The sequence below is a fragment of the Pan troglodytes genome, chromosome 18 (genome assembly GCF_028858775.2).
Source record: "Pan troglodytes isolate AG18354 chromosome 18, NHGRI_mPanTro3-v2.0_pri, whole genome shotgun sequence".
Classification (NCBI taxonomy): Eukaryota; Metazoa; Chordata; class Mammalia; order Primates; family Hominidae; genus Pan; species Pan troglodytes.
The window spans coordinates 55,511,042-55,536,878 of NC_072416.2; the positions used below are offsets into that span (position 1 = coordinate 55,511,042).

The 25,837-nt window shown below is 55.9% G+C and overlaps 1 protein-coding gene across 2 annotated transcripts; it reads right to left on the reverse strand.

Annotated features, from left to right (window-relative positions):
• On the reverse strand, positions 1-24,947 carry CCDC102A (coiled-coil domain containing 102A). Of its 2 annotated transcripts, none has more exons than XM_016929900.4 (9): positions 24,732-24,947; positions 16,334-17,065; positions 13,634-13,860; positions 8,796-8,904; positions 6,344-6,460; positions 5,787-5,996; positions 4,012-4,182; positions 3,057-3,160; positions 1-579 (listed from the first exon to the last, which is right to left on the reverse strand). In XM_016929900.4, exons 2-9 carry the CDS (start codon positions 16,916-16,918, stop codon positions 450-452), a joined length of 1,653 nt encoding a protein of 550 aa, XP_016785389.1. In that variant the 5' UTR covers positions 16,919-17,065; positions 24,732-24,947; the 3' UTR covers positions 1-449. The 2 variants fall into 2 exon arrangements, with proteins under 2 accessions (XP_016785389.1, XP_016785388.1); XM_016929899.4 differs by having other exon boundaries at positions 24,273-24,872.
• Between the last annotated feature and the right edge of the window lie 890 nt (positions 24,948-25,837).

Here is a 25,837-nt window from a genome sequence, read left to right on the forward strand (position 1 = left end):
GAACTTGAACTTCATTTATTACAAATAACTGGGTTCACTGCATTGTATGATGAACAGCGAAGCCTAGAGAGGCAGCCCAGGCTGGGGCTCCAACAACTGCCCCCAACATGCCCAGCCCTGCATGAAGTCCTGGGTGGGTGAGGTCATCTGGACTGGGCCTTGGAGCTGTCCTGTATTTATAAAACCAAATGGGTCCAAAGACTCCTGGGTGTGCGCGCGCGCACGCGCGTGTGTGTGTATATATATATATGTATATATATAACATAGGCTTCCTTTCCACAGGGCGTTGGTAGGTGGGACTGTTGACGCCATCCCTGGGAGAGAAGAAAGTCGGCTGTGGCAGGGACTGGTCCCAGAGTGAGCCTAGGCGCTGCATCAGTTTGAGTGGCTGGTTAGCCTGGACCCTGGGCAGGTATGGGGCGGCCCATCCTGCCCAGCCACAGGAAGCTCTAGGCCACCTGGATTTGCAGGTCCTCGTCCTCGTCCAGGTCACTGGCTCCATCCCCGGCCTCCTCGGTGCCAAAGCGAGCACTTCGGATCTTCCCGAAGAGGGGAGCGTTCTGCTGCTGCCTGCGGAGCCTGTGGGGTGGGGGTGACAGGAGGTTAGAGCAGCCTGGCCGGTAGTCCCCCGATAAGGCGGCTGCAGCTGGTGCTGGAGCAGTTAAGCCTTCCCTGGTGCTTTCCCTGCTGTCTCATCTCCTGTAATCTCCTTATATGATGGAAGTGCCATTATCACCCCCATTTTACAAGCAAGGAAACCGAGGCACAGAAAGGTGAAGTCATTTGCTCAAAGTCACACAGATGGTGGGGAGTGGGGCAGAGCTCTGAACTGAAGTGGGTGGTGCCAGAGCAGCTGGGCGGTTAGAGAGGTGAAGGAGCTGGCTCAAGGTCATGCTGCAGGATTTGAACCCAAGCCTGGCTCTCAGAGCACAGGCAGCAGGGTTGGTTGGTGGTGACAGTGCAGGGTGGGCTGAGCCCTCTACATTCCCAGTGTCAGTGAGAAAGGGCTCAGCCCTAGTTCTTCCTCACATTAAAATTCCTAAAGTCAAAATTTACGAGGAAAACTTTGAGTCTAAGAAGAGCTGGTGAAGGAAATGCCGATCCCTCCCCCAACCCCCCAGCAAAGTGGCCGCCCCGGCTGCATCTTACTGGAAGGCATGAATTATTAACACGTAAGGGGGGGGCACAGGCGGGGGCCTCCATTACTGCACAGTGATTTAGTGAGCTGTCCCCGGAACATTAAAGCACAAAAAGTTGGAAAATAAAACGACACAGCGGTCCTGGGTGGCCCCACCCTCCCCGATGGAAGCACTTGAGAGGCCCAGCAGAGCCTGCCTGCCCACTTCTGGAGTTTATGGCTCCTGAACAATGTGACCCAGACTGCGGGAAAGCCCCAAGGCTAAGTGGTCTTTTGAAGGGTGTGTGCTGCAGGGTCAGAGCGGGCAGAGCCAGCCAGGCATGGGTCCTGACTTGGAGCCACGCCTGGGCCCCTGCACAACACTTTATGGGCGTCATCCCAGGCAGATGGGGAAATTGAGGCTCAGTTTACCATGGCACAATAGCTGTTAGGTCTCTGCAGCCCATACTCTAAGCCACAAGATCTCAGCAAACAGCAGCATATAGTAAATGCTCAATAAATAAGGGCTTGGATGGCTGATGGCCAGGGGTGATTCTGCCTGGCCACCCACCAACTGTGTGGCCATGGAAAGACTTACCCTCTTGGGCCTTAGTTTCCTCATCTGCCAGCCCCCTAGGAAAAAACATCTTTCCTTTCTCTCATAGAAGCAGCGTGATGCTGATGCACAATATGTAACCCAAATATAAGCCCCTCCGCAGTGGTAGTAGTAACAGTAGTAATAGCAGCAGCTGCTGACAATCACTCAGCATTTATTATGTGCCAGGTGTTTTCTTTCTTTCTTTTTTTCTTAGAGACGGGATCTCACTTTGTCTCCCAGGCTGGAGTACTGTGGTGTGATCACAGCTCACTACTATAGCTATGAACTCCTGAGCTCAAGTGATCCTCCTGCCTCGGTCTCCCAAGTAGCTGGAACTACAGGCACACACCACCATGCCTGGCTAAGTTTTGTATTTTTTGTAGACATGGGGTCTTGCTTTGTTGCCCAGGGGGTCTCAAACTCCTGGTCTCAAGCAATCCTCTTGCCCTGGCCTTCCAAACTGTTGGGATTACAGGTGTGAGCTACCATGCCTCCAGGTACTTTCTTAAGAATGGATCAGCTCATTTAATACTCACAACAATCAAGAGGTAAGAACTATCATCATCCCCATTTTACAGATGAAGAAACTGACACAGAGAGGTTAAATAAATGTCCCAAGGCCACACAGCTGCTAATGCTGAGCCAGGCTTCAGACCATTCAGGCAGTCTGGCTGCAGAACCGGGCACCCTCTATTCCACGAAAGAAGAGAATGCAACTAAGTGCATTCTCAGGGCCCGGCACAGGTCAATGCTGTGGCTCCGATGCTCCTTGGGCCTCCCAGCTGTGAAGTGGGAGGGACCTGGACTGAAGTTTTCTGATATCGCCTGGCTCTGTGATTCACAGAGTGCTGGGACAGAGACAGGGTTGGGAGAGGGAGGCAGAGTGTGCTGGGTGGGGCCTGTTGGCAGTGGACGGGATCCAGGCCTGGGGCCCCTCCACGAGTCCCTGCTCACCAGTCTCTCAGATCCCTGCTGTCCTGGTGTCACCTGGGCCCAGTAACGCTGAGGGCTGCCTATTTGAGCCCTGCTGGCCCCACCCACTGCCCCAAGCCTTGGGCCTGACCTCTCCAGCCCACCCTTCCTGCCCTCACTCTACCCACCAGCCCTCCTGCTAGAGGAGACAATTCCAGGGCCTGCAGCTGGCCTGACTTCCTGCACTCCCTGCCCTGGTTTCCTGGCTCTGGCCCTTCCTGCCCGGAGGGGACAGGATTCTGGCTCCAGGCACCTGGATCTCTTCCTTCTTCGTCTCCCCCTCCAGCCTTGGTTTGGGCTCCGTCCCTGACCGGAGGGTTCCCTGGCTGGAAGTCTCTGCCCTGTTTCTGTTCCCTGCCCAGGGCCCACCTGGACTGCAGGTGCTCCAGTTGCACTTGCAGGTTCTCGCTCTGCTCCGTCTGCTCGTCCAGCGACCGCTGCAGCTTACGTGCCTGGTTGTGGGCCTCATCCAGCTGTGGGGGTGGGCAGGGCCGAAAGCATGAGGGTCACCCAGGGCTGGGCAAGGCTGGCCACCCGCCCAGCGAAAACCACTCCTACTGCTGTTCCCTGGGAAGGTGCTCCTCCGAGAGTGTTTGCTCCTTGAGGCCTAGGCTAAGGCTTACCTCTTCTAGAAAAGCATCCCTTTGGTTCCTCTCCATCCCCTTTGCCTCCTCTTGCACATCTACCCATCCTCCCAGGCCCTGCACTACTGATGCAGCCATCCACCTCCTATCCTTCTGTCCCCATCAGTCTGTCCATCGGACCATTCGTCCAGGGAGATATTCATCTGCCCATGGAGACAGTCACCCACCACTCCCCATCCATTAATCTAATCAGCAGCCCATCTAGCATGCCTAGCCATGCCTTCCCGCTCTCCCGGACACATCTATCTTCCCGTCAACCTGGCCTTCTTTCTCCCTCTGCATTCGTTCTTCCACCCACTGACCCAGTCAGCTGTCCATCCGTCTGTCCACTCTCTACCCATCCAGCCATCATCTGTTCATACATCCATTGGATCCACCCATCCATCTGCCCGCCCTGCCTCTCTCTCCCATTCATCCATCCATTCATTCCTTTACCCATTGGTTCATCCATGCACACATCCATCTTGTCTTCTGTTCATTTTTCTTCCCATCTTCCCACCCACATGTCCATCCTGCCATCCATTCATCACGCACCTACCCACTCTATCCTGGGCGACTCCTGAGAGACAGGCTTGTGCCAGGTACCAGGGGCTGAGAATGGAGAAGCCAGGATGACCCTGCGGCCCCCACTCCTCCCTGGCCAAGGTCTGTTGCTGCCCCTGCCCCTCTGTGGTCCTCACCTCGTCCTCAGCCTGGGCCAGCTCCTTCTTGAGCTCCTCCACCCGCAGCCGCAGCTTCTTCACCTCAGCCTCGTGCTGCTCCACCCGCCGGTTGGCATGTGCCAGCTCTGCCACCTTCTCCTGGAACTGCTTCTTCAGCTTGCCATGCACATGCTTCAGGTCTGCCAGCTCCTACAGGGCACAGGGATGGGGTGGGAGGGAGGAGGGAATCAGTATCAGCTTGGGCGCCATGCCAGGGAGTCCCACGAGGTCAGGCAGTTCTAGGGATGCTGGGTGTCTCTCCTTCCCAGAATCTCTCCATCTGTTGTCTGAAGTATCAGCAGTAGAGGTTTGGCTGAGCAGCCAGAGGCTGGAGGTGCCTTCCAGGGAGGTGAGAAGGCTGGGTGGGTGGAACCTGTGGCTCCGGTTTGGATGTGTAACTTTCAGATGCTACTGGATCTACCCTGGAGCTGTTGGAGCAGGGTCGGGGTTTCCGGGGAAGGATGAGGTCTGGAGTCTTCAGGGGCGTATGGCATTGAAAGCCCTGGGTTGGGAATGAGCTAGGCTGGGGAATGGATGGGTGTCTCAGAGCTCAGAGTGGTTGGGAAGAGGAAGGGCAGCCAGCAAAAGAGGTGCCCACCCCGGAGCTCTGTGAGTTCTCCAAGCCTCAGTTTCCATTTCTGTAAAATGGGAATAGGCATTGCCTAAAGGTCTCTTGAGTCCATCCTTTTTGTTCCATCTCTACTGACTGCAACCTGGTCCAGGTCTCCTCCCTCTCTTGCTGTCCAGGGAATGTCAACAGCTTCCCCCCAGCCTATCTTCCCATCCTCTGCCCACACAGACTGCTCACACTCCCCTTCTGCTTTAAACTCTCTCGAAGAGTCCCAACACTCGTGCCTCACTTACCACATCCCCCTGCTCACTCCCCTCCAGCACACTGGCCTTGTTCCTCCAAAGCTCTGTGTCTCTTTCACCACGGACATTTATTCATGTTATTCCTAACTTCTCTCCATCCCCTCCCCTAAATCCACACACTACCAGTTAACGGCTGCTTTTCCTGGAGAACTCAGTTTATTTATTTATTATTATTTTTTTGAGACGGAGTTTCTCTGTCACCCAGGCTGGGGTGCAGTGGTGCAATCTCAGCTCCGTGCAACCTCTGCCTCCCGGTTTCAAGTGATTCTCCTGCCTCAGCCACCCGAGTAGCTGGGATTACAGGTGCCCACAATGCTCGGCTAATTTTTGTATTTTTAGTAGATATGGGGTTTCGCCATGTTAGCCAGGCTGGTCCCAAAATGCTGACCTCAGGTGATCTGCCCACCCCAGCCTCCCAAAGTGCTGAGATTACAGATGTGTGCCACTGCGCCTGGCTGAGAACTCAGTTTAAAATGTCACTGCCTCCGGGAGGTATTTCCAGGACCGTGGGCCTAAGCCAGGTCTCCTGGTATCCCCTCTTCTTGCTGGTGACCATGAAGCTGTGTGATTGGCATGAATCTGTGTGACAGAGAGAGCCACGTGTACATCCCCCAAGTAAGTCTTCAGCTCCATGAGGGGAAGAGGGGAGGCCACATCTGTCTGTTCAGTGCTGTGTCTCTGGCACCTAGAGTGGAGCTTGGCACATAGTAAGTGCTCAATGAATGCGGCTACTATAATTACCAACTGGTCTAGCACACAAGGTGCTGAATACATGCAGCTACCATAATTATCACCAGGCCTGACACATAGTAGGGAGGCTGCGCTCTGGCTGGATGGGGAGGTGGTGGCCCCAGCACTGGCCACTGCACTCCTTGCCCCACCTTGTTCTTCTCGAAGAGCGCGGCCTGGCTGGCCCTCAGGTCGCAGTCCAGTGCGCTGGCTGTCTGCCGCCGCCGCCGGGCCAGCGCCTCCTCCAGGTCCCCGACCTGTGCCCGCAGCTTCTTGTTCTCCCGCTCAAGGCCCAGTTTCTCTGTCTCCAGCCGCTCCCGGCGGCCCCACTCCGCGGCGTTTTCGGCCTGCAGCCGCTCCATCTGCAGCAGGGCAGGGCAGAGTGAGGACTCCCAGCGGAGGGGGCATGCAGGGCCTGAGCTGGACGCCCCCACCACCTCCTGGAGCCATTTTTGGCTCCAGGAAGCAGATCCAGCTGCATTGGCTATAATTAAGCTGGGCTCATTTCATGGTGTACAGGATGTGAGGGCGCTTCTGGCCTCTGTGTGGGAGAGAGGCCTGCCTCTTGCAGATCAGGACACCACTGGATGTGGCTGGCCCCGCTCAGAGCACAGTCCTGGCCCCTGCCCTGTTCCCAGTGACCTGCTGATGGAGCAGGGCCCCAGGACCCCTAAACCCAGGTCCTCCTGGGTCCCATCCATGGCCTCACCTCGCCCCTCAGCTCGGCCATTTTCCGGTCCATGCTGGAGCGTGCACCCAGCTCATCTTCCAGGTCCTCAGACATGCGGCCCAGCTCGTCCTGGTGCGCCTCCTTCAGGATGCTGAGCTGCAGGGATAAGGCCCCACCTGGTCATGAGAACCACCAGGATATAGCCTGGAACCAGCTCCGGGGGTGGGCGCCAGTGCAGGAGTGCTCAGTGTGGAGCCTGAGGCAGCGCCCAAATGGGGCAGGCACCAGGTATTCCAAACAGACCTCGAATCTGACCACTTCTGCTCCTCCCAATGTCTCTCCTCCTCATTACTGTCTAGCCTCCCAGTGTCTACTCCTGGCCCTTCTCTGTCAACCCGTTTTCCACAACAGCAGCCCAGAGGGAGCTTTTAACAAAGATGAATGCAATCATACCACCCTCCTCCCACAAAGCCTCTGATGGCTCCCAGGTGCCTTAGGGTAAAGTCCAACTCCTCTCTACGCTCTCACAAAGCCCTGCATGATTGGACACCTACCCGCCGCTCTCCCCTTAGTTCACTGTACTCCAGGCACCATGGACTCCTTTCTGTTCCTCAGACACACCAAGTTCCTGCCCACCACAGGGCCTTTGCACATGCGTGGATCTTTCTGAGACACTTCGTAGGACTGATTTTTCTTATTCTCAGGCCTTGACCTAAAGGCCCCCTCCTTAGGAATGCCTCTTCTGCCCACCTGGCCTGGAGGAGGGGCCTCCTCATCCCATTCCCCACTGGAAAGCTAGCCTGGGAGGACGGGGAGCTTGTGTGTCTGTCCACCTTTGTGTCGTTGTATGGCCTGGGCACAGGGCCGCCCTCAGTGTACAGTGACTAATTCCAACACTGCTCTGCACACAGGTGCATCGGAATTGCTTGGCGTGCATTTAAGACAATAACATTTCTTGCGGTATACAGCAAACCCCAACAAACTGCTGCTCCCTGTAACACACGGATGAGTTTTCAACACATAATGTTGAGGGAGAGACACCAGATACAAAAGAGAACCTTTATAATTTTCTACTAAATTGTACATTTGTGTTTCATTCGCTTTTCTTCGAATGATTATACTTCATAATTTGAAAAGACTAAAAGAACAGGGTCCTGGACCCAGCCCTGAAAGGTGCTGATTCAGGAGGGTGGAGGCGAGGTCTGGGAATCTGTATTTTAGGAGATTTCCTAAGAGATTCTCATGTAAGACCAGTCTTGGTCCCCTCCAGGACAGTTTCAGGCTCTAAAGTTCTGTGATCCTCCCAGCTGCTAGAAACCCACCGATCCAGTGTGGCGTTCCCTGGGTGGCTGCGCCCTCTGGTGGCCATTGAGGCCTGCACAGGAGGCCATAGTGGCAGCTCAGCCTGCTCTGAGCCCCCACACTGCAGTGGTGGATTCCCTTCTCTGGAGCCTCAGTTTCCCTATCTGTAAGATGGGGACATGAGGACCCAGCTCCCTGGGCTGCCATGAGGCTTCAGTGACACCTAGTACAGATAGGAACCCAATGAATGCCACATCCAGCCTCCTCGTCTTCATCCTGGTCTACAAGGCCCCCTCCTGCGGCCTCACCTCTCACTTCCTGCTCTCCAGCCACCTGGCCCTCCCTGTTTCCCGCACACGCTGGGCTTGTTCCTGCCTCAGGACCTTTGCACCGCTGTGCCTTCTGCCAGGAACACTCTCCCCTGTATCTTTTCAAGGACAGCTTCCTCTAGCCCCTTCAGGTCTTGCCTCAAATGCCACCTTCTTAGGCCTTCCCTGACCTACCACCCCATCTCTCTCATTCTGTTTTGACTCCTTCATAACTTATGAATCTGCCTGGTGACTGTCGGTCTCCCATGCCCACAGCCCCCACAAAGTGAGCTCCTGAAGGCAGGGACCTTGCCTGCCCAGCACTCAGAACAACTCAGAAAAAATAAAATAAAATAAATAAAATAAAATAAAATAAAATAAATAAATAAAATAAAATAAAATAAATAAAATAAAATAAATAATAAAATAAAATAAAATAAAATAAATAAAATAAAATAAAATAAATAAAGCCAGGCACTGTGGCTTACACCTGTAATCCCAGCACTTTGGAGGCCGAGGCAGAAGGATCACTTGGGTCCAGGAGTTCGAGACCAGTCTGGCCAACATGGTGAAACCCTGTCTCTACTAAAAATACAAAAATTAGCCGGGCGTGGTGGCGGGTGCCTGTAATCCCAGCTATTCGGGAAGCTGAGGCAGGAGAATCGCTTGAACCTGGGAGGTGGAGGTTGCAGTGAGCCGAGATCACACCACTGCACTCCAGCCTAGGCGACAGAGCAAGACTCTGTCTCAAAAAAAAAAAAAAAAAAAAGAACGACTGTTGGATGAATTAATGAATGAATTCTCTCTTCCATCTCCACTACTGAAATTCAACAGCGCGATCCTGCCGCCTCCAGGAAGACCCTCTGGTCTCCAAGACTCACCTGCTTGAGCATCTCCTGCTTGGTCTTGCTCAGCTCCTCATACTTGATCTTCCACTGGCTGAGCTCCCCCTCTAGCTTCTCAATGTTCCTGCTCAATGCCAGTTTATCCCTGGGGAAGGGACAGACATGGGGGTGAGCCCACCAAGGCCCTCTGCTTGGAGTCCTCACCAAGGGTGGCCCTGCTGTGTGCCCTCTGCACTTGTTGAGCCCAAGTCCAAAATCCTTGCCTTGGTATTCAGGCCCAGGCACCCTATGTGGCTAGAAGCACCCTGGCTTTGCAGTTCTCCTGGAACTGCATTCCCTATCCAAGTGCAAGTGCCCGACTCACATTGTGGGGAGGTGGTCGGGGTTCCAGAGCACTGAGCATCCCCGGGCAAGTACCTCTCTCCTGCTGCACCTCAGGCTCATCTGAAAATGGCTCCAGGAGGTGGCGGCCCCAGCACTGGCCACTCCACTCCTTGGCCCACCTTGTTCTTCTCGAAGAGCTGTCAAAGACCACCCTGCTCCTGTCTGTTTTGTAGACTATGTTCCCCGCAAGGCTTGGTCTGAACACATGGTTCTGCAGATAGAAACACTGGAAAACACTGTCCAGTGACCCGAAGAGAGGGTTCTCTCTTGCCATCGTCACTGTGTGGGATCCCTACATCCTCCCATAACCCCCACCCTGCCTTGATCTTGAATAAGGCACTGTAGGTAACAAGCATGATGCCTGGCCCTGGCAGAGTAGGTGCTCACCAATGGCTGAGCTCAGCATCACCTTCCAGCACGCTGCCCTTCATGACCCCACACCACACTGGCCTCTCTCTCTGAAAGTGGAACACTCCATGCCTCCAACATGGGGTTCCCAGAGGGGACAACGTCACCCTGTAGGAGGCATGTTGAAAACCCATGGCAACATTTTTGGGTATCACAATGATTAGGGGTCATTTAGTGGACGGGGGCCAGGGTGCCTGACTCCCTGCAATGCCCTGGGCGTCCTGCCCATCAGGATGCATCCTGCATCCTACTGAATGCATGCACAGCCCACTGGACATTGCTCGGGGTAGAGATGATCTGAGCCTACAGCCTCATTCTGATTTACATTGAAACAGAAAGTAATTTTTATACTAACATACACTGAATTTTCTAGGAATGGAATCACTGTATAAACTGAAGGAAGACTGCACTTTTCTTTGTTTTTAGAGAGAGGATCTGGCTCTGTTGCTCAGGCTGGAGTGCAGATCACAGCTCACTCCCTGGAACTGCACTCCCTACCCAAGTGCAAGTGCCCAGCTCATATTGTGGGGAGGTGGTCAGGGCTCCAGAGCACTGGGCATCTCTGGGCAAGTACCTCCCTCCTGCTGTACCCCAGGCTCATCTCTTAAAGACTACCCTGTTCCTGTCTGTTCACAGCTCACTGCAACCTGGAACTCCTGGACTCAAGCGATCCTGCCACCTCGAGCTCCCAAAGTACTGGGATTATAGGCATGAGCCACTGTGCCCGGCTGCACTTTGCTTTGTTCAGAACTTTACCAAAGGCTGTTCATCTCTCAAGAAAGCTCATCGCAGTGACACCACTTGTGTCTTTGAGTTGCTAAGTCTGCACACCTGCATGAGCCGCCTTTGTAGCTGTCCTGCGAGGTGACTTAAATGTGCAGATACATGTAAGCCTTCAACACAGCACCTGACTCGGAGCACGTGCTATGTCTTTGCTGTTATAACTATCGTCACTATCATCCCATTTAAAGACACCCACTCTGACCACTTCACCCTTTCTTCTAGAGGAGCTATGCCCAAGCACTTCCATATCACAACACGTGTATTTTAAGTTACTTTCAGGCTGGGCGCAGTGGCTTACACCTGTAATCCTAGCGCTTTGGGAGGCCAAGGCAGGTGGGCTGCCTGAGCTCAGGAGTTCGAGAGCAGCCTGGGCAACATGGTGAAAACCTGTCTCTACTAAAATACAAAGAATTAGCTGGGCGTGGTGGTGTGTGCCTGTAGTCCTAGCTACTCGGGAGGCTGACACATGAGAATTGCTTGAACCAGGGAGACAAGAGATTGTAGTGAGCTGAGATAGAGCCGCTGTACCCCAGCCTGGGCAACAGAGCGAGACTCTGTCTCCAAAAAAAAAAAAAGTTACTTTCACTTCTACTTTATATTTCAGTTAGTGCACTAGGTTGATTTTTTTGCTTGTTTGGCTTAAACAGTCTAAATTTATTCTCTCATATTTCTAGAGGCTAGAAGTCCAAGATCAAGCTGTTGGCAGGACTGGTTCTCTGAGGGCTGCGAGAAATAATCCGTTCCATGTCTCTCCCCCAGCTTCTGGCAGTTTGCTGGCCATCTTTGGTATTCCTTGGCCAAAGATGCAACAATGTCTGCAAAAGCATCACCCTGACCTCTGCCTACATCTTCACAAAGGCGTTATAGTGATTTTTTTTTTTTTTTTTTTTTGAGACAGCGTCTCTCTCTGTCACCTAGGCTGGAGGGTACTGGTGCATTCATACAATCACAGCTCCCTCAGCCTCGACCTCCTGGGCTCAAGCGATCCTCCCGCCTCAGCCTTCCAAGTAGCTGGGACTACAGTGGCACAGCCCCGTTCCCAGCTAATTTTTTTTTTTTTTGTAGGCCAGGCACAATGGCTCATGCCTGTAATCCCAGCACTATGGGAAGCTGAGGTTGGTGGATTACCTGAGGTCAGGAGTTCGAGACCAGCCTGGCCAACATGGTAAAACTCCATCTCTATGAAAAATACAAAAATTAGCCGGGTCTGGTGGCTAGTTTTTTAGCCACCCTCTGGGTTGTCCCCTCTGGGAACCCCATGTTGGAGGCGTGGAGTGTTCCACTCTCAGAGAGAGAGGCCAGTGTGGTGTGGGGTCATGAAGGGCAGCGTGCTGGAAGGTGATGCTGAGCTCAGCCATTGGTGAGCACCTACTCTGCCAGGGCCAGGCATCATGCTTGTTACCTACAGTGCCTTATTCAAGATCAAGGCAGGGTGGGGGTTATGGGAGGATGTAGGGATCCCACACAGTGACGATGGCAAGAGAGAACCCTCTCTTCGGGTCACTGGACAGTGTTTTCCAGTGTTTCTATCTGCAGAACCATGTGTTCAGACCAAGCCTTGCGGGGAACATAGTCTACAAAACAGACAGGAGCAGGGTGGTCTTTGACAGCCCTTCGAGAAGAACAAGGTGGGCCAAGGAGTGGAGTGGCCAGTGCTGGGGCCGCCACCTCCTGGAGCCATTTTCAGATGAGCCTGAGGTGCAGCAGGAGAGAGGTACTTGCCCGGGGATGCTCAGTGCTCTGGAACCCCGACCACCTCCCCACAATGTGAGTCGGGCACTTGCACTTGGATAGGGAATGCAGTTCCAGGAGAACTACAAAGAACATGCGCCAGAGGCATGGTGGCACACGCCTGTAATCCCAGCTACTCAGGAGGCTGAGGCAGGAGAAACACTTGAACATGGGAGGCAGAGGTTACAGTGAGTCGAGACTGTGCTACTGTACTCCAGCCTGGCTGACAGAGTGAGGCTCTGTCTAAAAAAAAAAATATATATATATATATATATATTTTGTAGAGACAGGGTCTTGCTGTATGGCCCAGGTTGGCCACAAGCAATCCTCTTGCCTCGGAATCCCAAAGTGCTATGATTACAGACATAAGTCACTGCACCTGGCCATTATATTGATTTTTTAAAAAAGGAGTGTGTAGATAGGTTATGCTATTGACGTATTTAATTTCTGGACAGAAAAACTGCAGAATATTCATTATCATCAAGCTCGTGCCCTCTAAACTGCTCTGATCAAGGTCACTGGTGACCTCCACATTCTAAATCCAATGGTCAGGGCTCAGCCCTGTTCTTACTGATCACTCTGTCCTCCGGGAAACGGTTTCTTGTGGTTCCCCTTCCCAGCCCGGCTCCCTTCTCTTGTCTCCTCTGCTGTTTCCCTTTCCTCTAACTGACCTCTAAACTTGGCACTTCAGGGCTGGATCCTCTGACCTCTTCCCTATCCACACTCACTCCTTGGCCCTTGTCCACGCTCATCGTTTTATTTATTTATTTATTTATTTTTTGAGACAGAGTCTTGCTCTGTTGCCCAGGATGGAGTGCAGTGGCACAATTCCGGCTCACTGCAACCTCCACCTCCCGGCTTCAAGCAATTTTCCTGCCTCAGCCTCCTGAGTAGCTGGGATTGCAGGTGTCTGTCACCACGCCTAGCTAATTTTTGCATTTTTGGTAGAGATGGGGTTTCAATTCACCATGTTGGTCAGGCAGGTCTCCAACTCCTGACCTCAAGTGATCTGCCCACCTCGGCCTCCCAAAGTGCTGGGATTACAGGCGTGAGCCACCGCGCCTGGCCCAGCTCATGGCTTTCAATATCATCTCTTCACTGGTGACTCTTGCATTTTTACCTCCAGCCCAGGCCTGTCTCATGAACTCCAGACTCATTCACATCCCCAGCTGCCTCCCTGCCATCTCAAACTCACACGTCCAAAACCAAGGTCCCAGCTGCAACCTTCCAACTTCCCTGTCTCCATTCCCTGCTTTTACCCTGCCCACAGCCCTCTCCCCCAACTAGAAAGTACGTTTCAGGAAGGCAGGGGCTTCTGTCTTATTTACGGCTGTATCCTCAGGGCAGAGCACAGTGCCTGGCCCAGAACAGGTGCCTGGTAACGTATTATTTGAATGAATAAATAAAAACTTGCACTGAGTTCTTGGGTGGAACACCACTGCTCTACAGTTCCAAGATACAGTCTAAACACTACCTGTCATCTTCGTGAGTCTAATGTTCTGTGATTCTGAGGGCGCTGTAGCACGGCCTGGCCCTGGCCCTGCCCCCTCCCGCCTCCCACGACTCACTCTCGCTCCTTGAGCAGCACCTTCTGGGACTCATCCAGCCGTAGCCGCAGGGCGGTCAACTTGGAGGCCTCCTCCTCCGTGGCAGCTGTGTCCTCCCAGGGTAGCCGGCTGCGCTCCTGGCGGCCTGAGCTGCCCCGCGGGCCCCCAGCCCCCAGGCTGCGTGCCTCCCAGCAGTCCTCAGACTCCTCTGGCATGCTCTTCAGCAGGCTCTCCACCAGCTCCAGTTCCTGCGGGGACCAAGGTGGAGGCTGGACCAGTGGCCGCCAAGCCAGGCCCTGGGTCTGAGATCAGCTTGATGGGTAACCTTGGGCAAGTCATACAGTGTCTCTGGGCCTGTTTCCTCTTCTGCTGCCTGCCTCTCCATCTCTGGAGAAGGAAGACACACCCTGCTCTGGGCCTCCCCCTTCACCTCCTGGAGCTGCAGAGTGTCAGCCACCATGGTTCCCTGTATCCTAGAAGATTCCCCAGGAGAGGTGGTGAGCTCCCTGTCACTGGAAGTATGCAAACCTACGGTGAGGCACCGATGGGAACAAATGTTGAAGCAGGAATTCCTATAATGGCTTAAGCCTAGATTCCTTCCAAAGGAATTCTAGCTCTAAGATCCTGTTTTTTCAGGGGCAAATAGTAAGGCAAGGGGAGACTGGTGACACGGGCAAGCGGTGCCTGTGAGGAGAGCCAGCTCCCAGACAGGAAGCAGTTGAGAAATTAGGAACCCAGGGCCGAGCCCCCTTCCTTCTTGCCATCCTGCCCTTCTTCTCCGCCCCGCCCATCTCCAAGGCCTGTCTCTGACACAAACCCACAAGGACCACAGCCCCTGTTCCAGCTTCTCCCACAGCCTTTCCAGATGAGTCTGGACCAGCCTCTTCCTGGCCTGGCCCTCGGTTTCCCTAGCTGGGCTGGAGCGGTGGCCCTGAGGACTCCCTGAGGAGAGCTACTCTTCTGTATCTCAGATTATTCAGGTGGAGGTGGCACCTGGTCCAAAGCCCCATTTTACGAATGGGGAACAGGGAGAGAGAGGACTTGTTCTGGGCCACAGCATGAAAAGGCTGGGCTGGAGAACAAACTCAGACTGCAAGCCTAGGGCTCCTGCCACTGCCCACAGCCCTCTGGCCTGTGACCGACAACTGGAATAAGGATAGGACAGGAACAGCATCGTGCGCAGTGAACACCACCTCCAAACACCAGGTCACCCCAGGGAAGAGAGGACTTCAGCCACAGGAGGCAGCAGTGCCCACGCTAGCCTACGGGATGGAGGGGGCTGGGCAGGAGAGAGGAGGGGGCAGTCTTATCTGGAGGAGTTGGCCTGTCCAGGGACTGAGCTGGGGACAGAGCTGGGGAACTGAGCTTGGACCCTGCCCCTAGGTGGCTTTCTGGTAACAGGCCTGCTGGCTCAGGAGAGGGTGCCCTCTGCACCCACTGTTAATGCAGCAGCCATCCTGATTATTACCCTGGACTCTGGAGCCAGATTGTCCAGGTTCAAACCCCAGCAAGTTGTCACCGGCTGGCAGACATTGCTGCTGCCTTTTTTTTTTTTTTTTTTTGAGATGGAGATTCACTCTCGTTGCCCAGGCTGGAGTGCAATGGTGTGATCTCGGCTCACTGCAATCTCCACCTCTCAGGTTAAAGCAATTCTCCTGCCTCCGCCTTCCGAGTAGCTGGGATTACAGGCGCCCGCCAGCATGCCCGACTAATTTTTGTACTTTTAGTAGAGATGGGGTTTCACCATGTTGGCCAGGCTGGTCTTGAACTCAACCTCAGGTGATCCACCAGCTTTGGCCTCCCAAAGTGCTGGGATTACAGGCGTGAACCACCACGCCCAGCCCAGACCTTACTTCTGAATCTCTCTGTGCCTCAGGATCCTCCCCATGGAGCAAATATCTTAGAGGGTTGCTGTGGGGGTTACCTAGATGACGCACATGCTCGGCTAAGTGCTGCGTGGGCGCCCAGTGAATGACGGCCGTTGCTATTACTGCCTTTTTCCAAACTCACCAGGCCCTCTCGGCCTCTAGACTTTTTGCACAGGCAGTTTCTATCAGCTGGAATGCCTTCGGGCACTTTTTTTCTTAATTTTTATTTTTTAGAGGTGGAGTTGTTGCCCAGGCTGGAGTGCAGCAGTATAGTCATATTTCACTGCAACCTCGACTTCCTGGGCTCAAGGGATCCTCCTGCCGCAGCCACAGCCTCCCAAGTAGCTGGTACTCCAGGTACAAGCCACGTCGTCCTGCCCTCCTGGCACGTTTCACAGCTAATTCCTACTCATCATTCTAGTCTCAGCTTGAATGTGACCTCTTCCAGGAAAGCTTCTGTGAAGCCTGCGTCAGGGACCTCCTCTGTGATCCCAGTGCCCTGATTTCTCCCACCGCTCAGCTCTGATTGAATCAATGGATTCGGCTCTGCTACGAATCAGCTAACTTCCAGGCAAGCTGCTGGATCCCTCTCCTGGCTCAAAGGGGATGATTCCTTGGTTCTGTTGACTTCTCAGGTGTGGGAGTGGAGGGATCACAGAACTTGGGATTCTCCACCCTGAGGTCTCCGGAAGGAAAATGATGTGAGGCCCCGCAAGGGTAGAACCCGACCTGGAGAAGTGAAACCTCCAGGAGGCCAGGCCTTTACTAGCTCGTTTCTGAGCCCAGCAGCTCAGGACAATCGGCCCCGCCCACTTCGAGACTGGAGCGCGAACGCCCCGCCCGCGCCGCGCACCTGGCTGCCTGGCGGCCTCTCGGACCCGACGTCACGCACTGGCTCGCGCTCCGCCTCCGGCTCGGGGCCGTCGCGCGTCTGGTCGGCGACCCCCCGGGCGCCCCTCAGCCGCGCCAGCTCGCGGCCCCGTGCCTCGCACTCGCCCTGCGCCTCTTGGCGCTCGCGCCGTGCACCCGCCAGCTCCTTGGTGAGCGCGTCCAGGCGCTGGCGCAGCTGGCGCACCTCCTCGCGCGCGCGGTTGCGCTCAGCGCGCACCTTGCTCCATTTCTCGCGCCAATTGGCAGTGCAGTCCGACCACCAGCGCATGGTCTTCTCCATCTGAGCCGCCCGCGCCCGCGCCTCCTCCAGCTCCCGCAGCCGCAGCTCCTCGCGGCTCTCCCAGTCGCCGTCGGCCAGCAGCGCGGGCGCGGGGGGCAGGGGCAGTGCGGGCGGCGGCCCGGGCGAGGGCGTGCCGCTGGGCGGCGTGGGCGGCAAGGAGTCGGCAGGCCCCATGCGCTCCAGCGACGGGCTGCCCAGGATGGTCAGGAGGCTGCCCTTGGACAGCTGCGGGGACTCGGCCAGCCGGGGGCTGGGCCCGTGGCTCATGGTGCGGCCGGGCGGGCCCTGGGCTCGAACTTGCGGCCGGGCTCAGGGGCGGCTCCGGGGACGCGCGGCGGACGCGATACAACTGTGCATGATGACGCCGTGCCCCGCTTCCCTCTGGGCCACCGGGCGGAGGACGCCTCCTCGGACCTACGGGAGAACACAACCGTTATTGGACTGCGACCACCGTCAGTCTCGAAGATCAGCCGCGCCAAGGCCCTGGCGGAGGGAACAGAACGACCAAGGTGGGAGGAGAGAGTTCTGTTCCAGGAGAGTCCCAGTGAGGCAGGATTGGTGGAGCAAGGGCCCGCAAAGGCCTCCTCAGTGGCCTCCAGACTCCCTGCTCCAATCCCTTCACCCAGCGGCGCTAATCTGAAACCTTGATCTGTTCTTTATTCTCCCGATCCCGGCTCACACACTGATGGCTTATACTATACTACTATCCAACTTCCGCACAGGACCCAGGCGGGGGCACTGGGCTGGTGCCAGGAGTCCCCTCCCTGCCTTTTCCTGCACTGGGCTAACTCTTCTCATATTTAAGACTCTTCTGAGGTATCACTTCCTCCTGGAAGCCCTCCTGGAGCACCTCAGGCCAGGTCCATCAGCCCCTTATGTGTCTCCATCACTGCACTAACTTACCCTGTCATTTATGTGTCTGCTCTGTACCTTTAACCAAGGCTGTGAGTTTGCTGTGGTCCAGGACTGGGTCCTGACCACTGTTTTAGTCCCAACACATGATGACAATGATATTTGTGGAGGGCAGGCCACAAGCCAGGCACTGTGCGCAGGGCTTTAGGTGAACGATCTCATTTATTCCTTAAAGAGTGGAGGTGAAGAAAATGATTACCTCCATTTATGGTATCTATGAGTCCAAATTCAAACTCTAGTAAGGATTTGCTGAATGAATGCACGCGCTGGGGATGATGATGGAAACAAGCCAGTCCTCAGATGGAAAGGGCTTCTGAGAGTGCAGCAGGATGTTCTCTCCCCTTCTCTGCCGGAACCACCCCTTCCTGACACCCTGACTCACCGCAAACAGCTCTCTTGTTCTCTGTGTCTCACTTCAGCCTCCCCATCGCCCAGCACTGGGCTCTGCCATTTATGAGCCATGCCCTCCTCCTCCTTAAAATAAATGAGAGGCATGTCCCTCTCTGTCCCCAGTCTCCCTCCACTGTGGCCTCTGTTGACTGCCACCCACCAACAGCCCCTTGGGACATCACACCTTTCCTTCCCCATTAGGCAGAGAGCCCTGGTCCACAGATCTTCACACCTGCCCCTAAGACCCACCCTTTCTGAGTGATCAGTGTACTGTCGGTGGGACTTGGCACTGGCTGTCCCCAAGGCTGCCTGGCAGCCCTCTATGTCCCCTCTCCACCCTCTTCCAATCTCTAACCCACCTCATTCTCGGCAGATGATCTATCGTCATGGTTTGCAGTGAAAAAGGAAGCTGTCAAGCCCCACGGCCCCCTCCTCTCTGCCCCTGAGAGGACAGAGGGGTTCTCCTTCCTTGAGCCGAAGGACTCCCTCCTGCCAGTCCCACCCTAGCCAGTGACGTCCTTTCCAGGGGTCTTACCCCTGCTGAAGTGTCTCCTGACACCTTCTTCTCCCCTCCCCTGGCACCTCCCTTTTAAGGTCCTTCCAAAGTGGTCCACACTTGCTGTCTCCACTCCGTCTACCTGCTTGGCGCTCTGTCACCCGGCCACCTGTGCCAGGCTGGTTTCCAGTCCCCTGTGACGGTGTGCCCTCTGGACCCACCGTGGCACCTGCTTCCCTGCCTCACTTGCTTCCACGTCTTCCTCTCCAGGTTTCCCCTCCTCTCCAGCTGCTCGTCAGCCTCCCAGGTGAACCCCCTGGGCTTATCCCTCGAGTGCGGCTGTCATCGGGCCCTGGGCCCCCTTCTCCTCTCATGCTATCCCTGCCCGAGCCATCTCGCTATGTCCCCAACTCCAAGTCCCTCTCCAGCCCAGGTTGCCCTCAGAGCTTCCCATACCTCCAACCGGATGCCTGATAGATGATTCAGGCTCACCTTGGTCAAAATAGAACTTGCTGCCTCCATTCCCCCCGTGACCAGCTCCTCCTGTGTGCTCCTCCGGGAGAAGGCACTTCCTCACTCCTTCCAGAGAAGGCACTTCCTCACTCCTTCCAGAGAAGGCACTTCCTCACTCCCTCCAGCTTTGGAGGCACCCTGAAATCTGCCTTCTTTCCTCCCCCACCCACCGCCAAACCTTGTCAGTCTATCTGCTGTGCATCTGCCTTCCATCCACCTTCTTTGTCCACAGTCACTAACCTGTCAGGGTCCACACCACCTTCACTCACCTGGGCAACAGTACCCACACCCACCTCCCTGCCCATCATGCACTTTCACCTCCTTCAAATCCATTCTCAACAGCAACAGCCAGAGTGAGTTCTTATAAGAACCTGACCACTCTGATGGCCCCTCCCTGTGTCATTACCAATACTGATTCCTCCCTAGCCTCAATTCTAAGGTTACTCCCTCTAGGACTCAACTTGAAATACTCTCCAATCCCAGCAGGAGCTGCAAGCCACTGATCCCACCACTGCACTGCCCACCCCCATGTCCCTCTCTTTCCCAGCTCACCTTTTGTGCTCCTAATCTCTCCCTTGCCAGCACCCTCTGTGCCCTAGGCCCCTCCTGTTCTGGCTTCTCCTGGCAAACGCCAACCCTGTTCCCTCCACTGCTTTGCCCACTCTTACCTTCAACTATGGAGCTGGGCATTGGAGGTTTACACCACCACGTGGAGCAGTATTTTTTAAAACTCATGACCTTTTGTCAAGGTTCCTCCATGCTGCTCAGCGACCCCGCTGCATTTCTCTAGGCCATTTGCTGTTTGTTTATTGTCTGTCTGCCTTTACCATGCATGAGGTCTAGGCCCAGCTCTGACACCAACCTCATGTAAGCCACTGTCCCTTTCTGGGCCTCAGTTTCCCCATGTGTAGAAGGGGGGATGTGTGAGAGAGACCAGTGCTTCTTCATCAGGGTGTCCTTCAGATTCACCCAGACACTTGGCCCTATACCTGAGAGAGTCATGTTTGCTAGGTGTGGAGCTTGGAATTTGCATTTTAATAGTCTGGGATATTTGAGTATTTGGCGATGCTTTCTTACTACCCACAGTTCCATAAACACAACATGTACACCCCGACCCCGATAACATCTGTGTCACGCACCCAGACACAGCCATACAGATCCAGGCTCTGGTTCCATGTACACCACTGACACCCCAGGAGATCCCTAGCAGCCTGTGCCTCTGTGACCCAGTCTCTCCGCCTGTGCAGTGAGTTGGCTGGCCTTGATGCCCATGTGCATTCACAAACATCTGTGCACACACAGACATGCAATCCCATGCACAGATGCAAAGACCCAGGGGCAGACACACATATGCTCAGATGGACCGACAGGCACACACAACGACACGGGTGCATGGAGAGACATTTGCCTGTAGACACAGACACGCCTGAAGACACACATATGCCAGCACACTGACACACAGGTACAAGGACATGCAAGGAGACATGCTCATCCCCAAGTGAAGCAGATACACACACACACACACACACACACACACACAGAGGCAGACACACACACTCCTCATTTTCCTGGCCTAGCTCCACATAGAGAAGCTCTTGGAAAAGAAAAACAATGTGAGAGCCTGTGGGGGAGGGGAGGAGGAGGAGGAGGCAGGAAACCCGAATGCCAGCCGGCAGCTGTGCTGGGTATGGGGGCCCAGGCCCTGTCTGCTGAGCCCTTCTTGCAGCCGCTGAACTAGGAGCCTGGCAGGGAGGGGGCCACTGCCACATCCTCCCTGCCTCTGGGAGCTGCCAGGCCTGGCACAGGGCTTGGCCCAGAGAGGGCCACCGGCTTCTTCCAGGAATCCAAGCCTGTTGGGCAGGGCCAGGGCAGGCACCACCCAGGTCTCTAATGGCTTCCAGGCACCCATGCTAAAGGCAGAGATGGGGGCTCCAGACTCAGCTCGTTCTCCTTCCCAGCGGCCTGGCCAGGCCCCTCCTAGGGGCTGGGGGAGAAGGAAAGGGCACAGCAGGAGCACGGAAGTTTTGGAACAGCACTCCCACCTTTGCACTTCAGGCCCAGGGTCCCCTGGAGCGGGTGTGTGGGAAGGGGTGGGGGTCGGGGTCCTCAGGGGAGTTTTCTGGAGAAGCCCACCCCGCCCCCAGCACACCAGGAATCCTGCACTCCCACATAGACCCAAGGGCAACCAGACCCTGCCTTGCAACGCCTCCCCCTACCCTGCCCCACTCATACAGCACAGCCCTGGGGACACACACTCACATACAGCCCCAGTAATGCACACACTCACACACACACCCCCAGGGACCCGCACTCACACACAGCCCCAGTAATGCTCACACTCACACATGGCCCCAGGGACCTGCACTCACACACAGCCCCAGTAACGCGCACACTCACACATGGCCCCAGGGACCCGCACTCATACACAGCCCCAGTAACACTCACACTCACACATGGCCCGAGGGACCTGCACTCACACACAGCCCCAGTAACGTGCACACTCACACACATACAGCCCCAGTAATGCACAGACTCACATGCAGCCCCAGTAACGTGCACACTCACACTCACACACAGCCCTGGTAACGCACACACTCACTGAGGGGCAGCAGCAGCACAGAGCATGGCTTACAGTCGTGGAGATGCCCCAGCTGCCCTGCCCGCCCCTTCCACCAGGCTCAATGCCCTCTTGCCATGGGGTGTCTATGTGCGTGGGGCGTGGCCTCCTGTTCCCTTGGCATACTGCCCCACCAAGGGGCAGGTCACGGTGGGACCGGCCACCACAGGCCCCGGGGAGCCTTTCCTACCCCACCCTTCGTTGTCCTGCCTCCCAACAGCCAGACAGGTCTATTACTGCTTTAAGTCTCTGGGTTTGTATTCCAAATGCCCATGTCCCAGACTCCAAAACCCCCACCCATCTTCAAGTTCAGCTGCCACCAACTCCAGGAAATGCCTTGAATCTTCCCAACCCCACCCCCACCTGGGGACCACAGCCCTACAACCTCCCACAGCCAAGCCTGGCAAGCTGCCATCTCTCTTCTGGCAGTACAGGCTTCCCTCATCCAGATGGGACACTTGTGCCACTTAGAGCTTCCATCAGGGCTCCTGAACCCCAGCCCCACAGCTGTGCTCACTGGTAGCTCACTCCAGGACAGAAACAAGAATATTTTGAGCTGACACTTGCTGCAGGCTAGGCCCTCATCAGCCCTGCCCACAGAAAGTGACCCAGTGGTTCCTGTTGCTTGTGGACTTGTCTGGAATATCTCTCCTTCCTTCATCAGCAAACTCCTACACATCCTTCAAAACCCACCTCCAGTGTCCCCTCCCCTAGGAAGCCTTCTCTAACCTCTCTGCACAGAGTATGCTCCCAAAGCACCAGGCACCTCCGTGTTCTACAGCAAAGGCCTTACTTTGAAGTCCACGAGCGAGGGCATCAGCACAGGGCCCAGCATACAGCAGATGCATGATGGATGGAAGGTACCCCTAAGAAGGTGGTACCACTCTTAGGGGTACCCTTGTGACCATGCAGAGTTTGGGAAGGTTGAGTCATCCTAAGGATCAGGAGTCAGTCCGTGGCCAGGCTCTGAGACAGGTAGGTATCTGAGCCTGTCTGGCCAGGGTTGGAGTAAGAGGTCATCTCACAGCCAAGTCGGCTGTCCCACCTTTTACCTGGGGAAGCCTAATTGACCCACCGGGAACAGTGTTGTGTTTTGTCCTCAGCATGTTTGGATGGGTCTCTCCATATCAGTGAGAGGAATGAGCAATGCCAAGGCCTGGACAGGGGCCAGCTGAAGGGATGGGGAGCCCAGTGCCCCAACCCCTTCCCCGGCTCTGAAACCCTGTAGATCCTCCCAGAGCCTTTCAGGTAGGGCCCTGGGACAAGCCCATAGCCACAGGCCTGGCTGTGGACAGAAAGCAGAGCCCAGTGGGAAACCACAGAGGACAGCCTGATTGAATAAGTGCAGGGCCCAAGGCTGGTCAGCCCACAGACTGCGGGCACCTGTCCCTGTGACCTGCTGCCCAGGATCCAGCTGCAGGACCTCTGGGGGGAGCTGGCTGGCGGGAAAGGAAGGGATGGCGGCTAGGCCTCCGGGCTGGACCTAAGCCCAGGGGTAGGCACCCCTGGCCTATTCCCAGGTACCCCCGTCTTAGACTGAGGAGCCACAGAGATAGCCTGGATCATTGATTTGAACTCTTTTCTTTACATATGGACCAACTGAGGCCCAGAGGGACAGCTACGTGTCTGTGTCCACACCGCGGACCAGCAGCAAGGCCAGAGTAGGGAGCTGGAGATGGGATGCCTCCTCTTCTGGATCTTAGCCACCTGAGGGGCACAATGCCCCCGGGAGCACCTACACGATGGGGTCTGCAGGCACCAGGCCAAGTGGATACGCACAGCTGGAATGGTGGGGTGAACCTTCATGGGGACCCAGCCCCACCCCGACCCCAGCCCCACCCCTCTCGGCAACACCGTGAACTCTTCACTCTTGTACAGCAGACATCCCGCTAGTCCCAGCTCCATCACTGATATGCTGTGTGATATCTGCAAGTCCCTGCCCTCTCTGGGCCTCAGTTTCCTTACCTACAGGATGGGGAGAGGCACTAAAAAGATTCCTGAACGCTCTAACAGGTGGGCAGACCTCCCGAACCCAAACCAATCCAACCCCCACAAGAGCCCTGGGAGAGCGGGAGTGGGAAGGTGGACACCACCCCCACCTAAGGTACAGAAACTGAAGCCCCAGCCCTGCGTCACCTTAGTCCTCACTTAGTCGACCCCTCCCAAGCCGCTGGCCCTGCGAACCGCCCCGCTCCACCTAGCGACGGGCGGAGGGTGGAGGGGGTTCCCGGCCCGCGCCGCGCGGTCCCGCCCACCCCACCGCATGGCCCCCATTGGCAGCCGCCGCGGCTCTGGGCAGGGCGCCGTGCTCTGATTGGCCAGCGCCGCCCGTCCATCCCGCATTCGCCATGGCGACCACGTTGGGTCCCCCGGGAGAGTCCCAAATTCCGTCCCCGCCCGCCGCCCCCTCCCGTCCGGCCCGGGCCGCGGCATTCCGGAGGCGCCTCCCCTCCCCCATCTCCCCGCGGCCCCTCCCCACCGGAGACCTGGGGTTCCGGGGGCTGAGGGAGGCCGGGGAGGGGTCTAGAAAGTTCTGCTCTGAGTTCGGGGGTTGCCGCGGGCGCCCCGACTGTGTCTGCTCCTCCAGCACGCCCCACAACTTAACCCCTTCCTTCCCGCGGAAGGCGCGCGGCCTGGAGCAAGTTCCCCGGCCGCCTTGGCCTGCCGCCCCCCGGCCTGCCTCCCCCGCTCACCTCGGGCCGGGACTTGCGGGCTCCGGACGTCCGAGCCGCTGCGGCGGGGTGGAGCGGGCACGGTGCAGCTGCGACCGCCGCCGGAGGGGCCGAGGGAGGGCCGCGGAGTCTCCTCCTCCCTCCCGGGGGGAGGGGAAGCAGGGGGAGCGGCGGGGCCCCCGAAGCGGTCGCAGGCTGCGGCCCCGCTGTGACCCCGGCCCGCCGAGCTGCTGGGGTGGGGGCTCCAGCCTAACTTCGGGGCGAGGGGTGCGAGCCGGGGCGGTGGGCTCTGCTGCAGAGCGGGCCGGACCCCGACGGAGGCCCCACCCCCGTGAGGGGCCGAGAGTGGGGGGGGGCTCGGCTTTCTTGGTTCAGGTTTCCTCAGCGCCAACTACGTACTAGGCGCCCCCCGCAGAAACGGCCACCGCGGGTCCCAGCTCGGCACGTGGAGCGAGCTTACCAAGTCTTCACTGTTGTTACCTGCATTTTTCCCTGGGCCAGCTCTGCCACCGAGTGGAAGTGGGCCAACAAGTCTGTGCCCATCGGGCCTCAGTTTCTCTTTGTGTACAACAGAAGGGTTGACGAAAGCAACCTTGCGCTTGTTAAGAGGTGGGGGGGCGCGGGGAGCACTCGGCCCGGCGGGTGGAGACTTTTCTCTGCGATGGTGGTTGGCAGGCCCTGGGGAATTACGGTAATGCGCCTTCGGGGACGCCCAGCTGTTTTGGGGCTTTCTCTCTATTGGGGGTAGGGTGTTTGTGGTCTTGACTGGAAAGCCGGGACAGGCGTCTGGAGGACTCCCCACTGCATCCTGTACCCTGGAAGGCCCCTGAGGTGAATCTGTTTAAAAGAAGACCAACAATTCACCAAGATGGTGGGGAAAACCTGGCCTGATTGGGATTTTACCTAGAAAAAGAAGCTAAATATTACGAAGATAAATTAGTTTTACCCCGTGATTAACGGAGTTTAGATTATGATTGCAACCACGCACGCCTTAAAATGAACCAAGAATGAATCAGATGTTAACACTGGAAGTCTTGCTTTTTCTTGTAATAGTTGAGTATGTAGCATCCTTCCCTTCTGAACTGGTTTTTGCAGTAAGAGATTCATTTTTGCAAAAATATTTGAGAGCTTCCTCAAACTCAAGGATCATTCTGAATCCTTTGATAGTCCAGTGCCTTTTTTCGGGTCTGGGTCACTTCCCTTGCAGACGTTCCCTTTCTCTGTGGGCAGCGGCTGTTCCATTTCTCCTGCTTTGCTTCCACCAACTTCATGAAATCCCATACTTTGCAAGACTGGCAGTTTCACTTGTCGATTCATTTGCTTTGTATTTGTTATGCGTGGCTGAATGTTGAAAGCGTCTGTTCACCAGCCAGAGATAGATAGGAGATGTATGTGGGGTTTGAGTACTCAGAGGACAAGGGCATCCACATTTTACAGCTGAGGAAATGAAGGCTCAGAGAGGCTCTTGGCTCAGACTTGCACAAGGTCCTACAGCCAGTAACAGCCTTGGATCAAGAGCCCAGAGGTCTTGCCCAGAGTTTTTGGAGGTGGAAATGGGGCTGGGGAAGGTGGTGGAGACTGAGTTG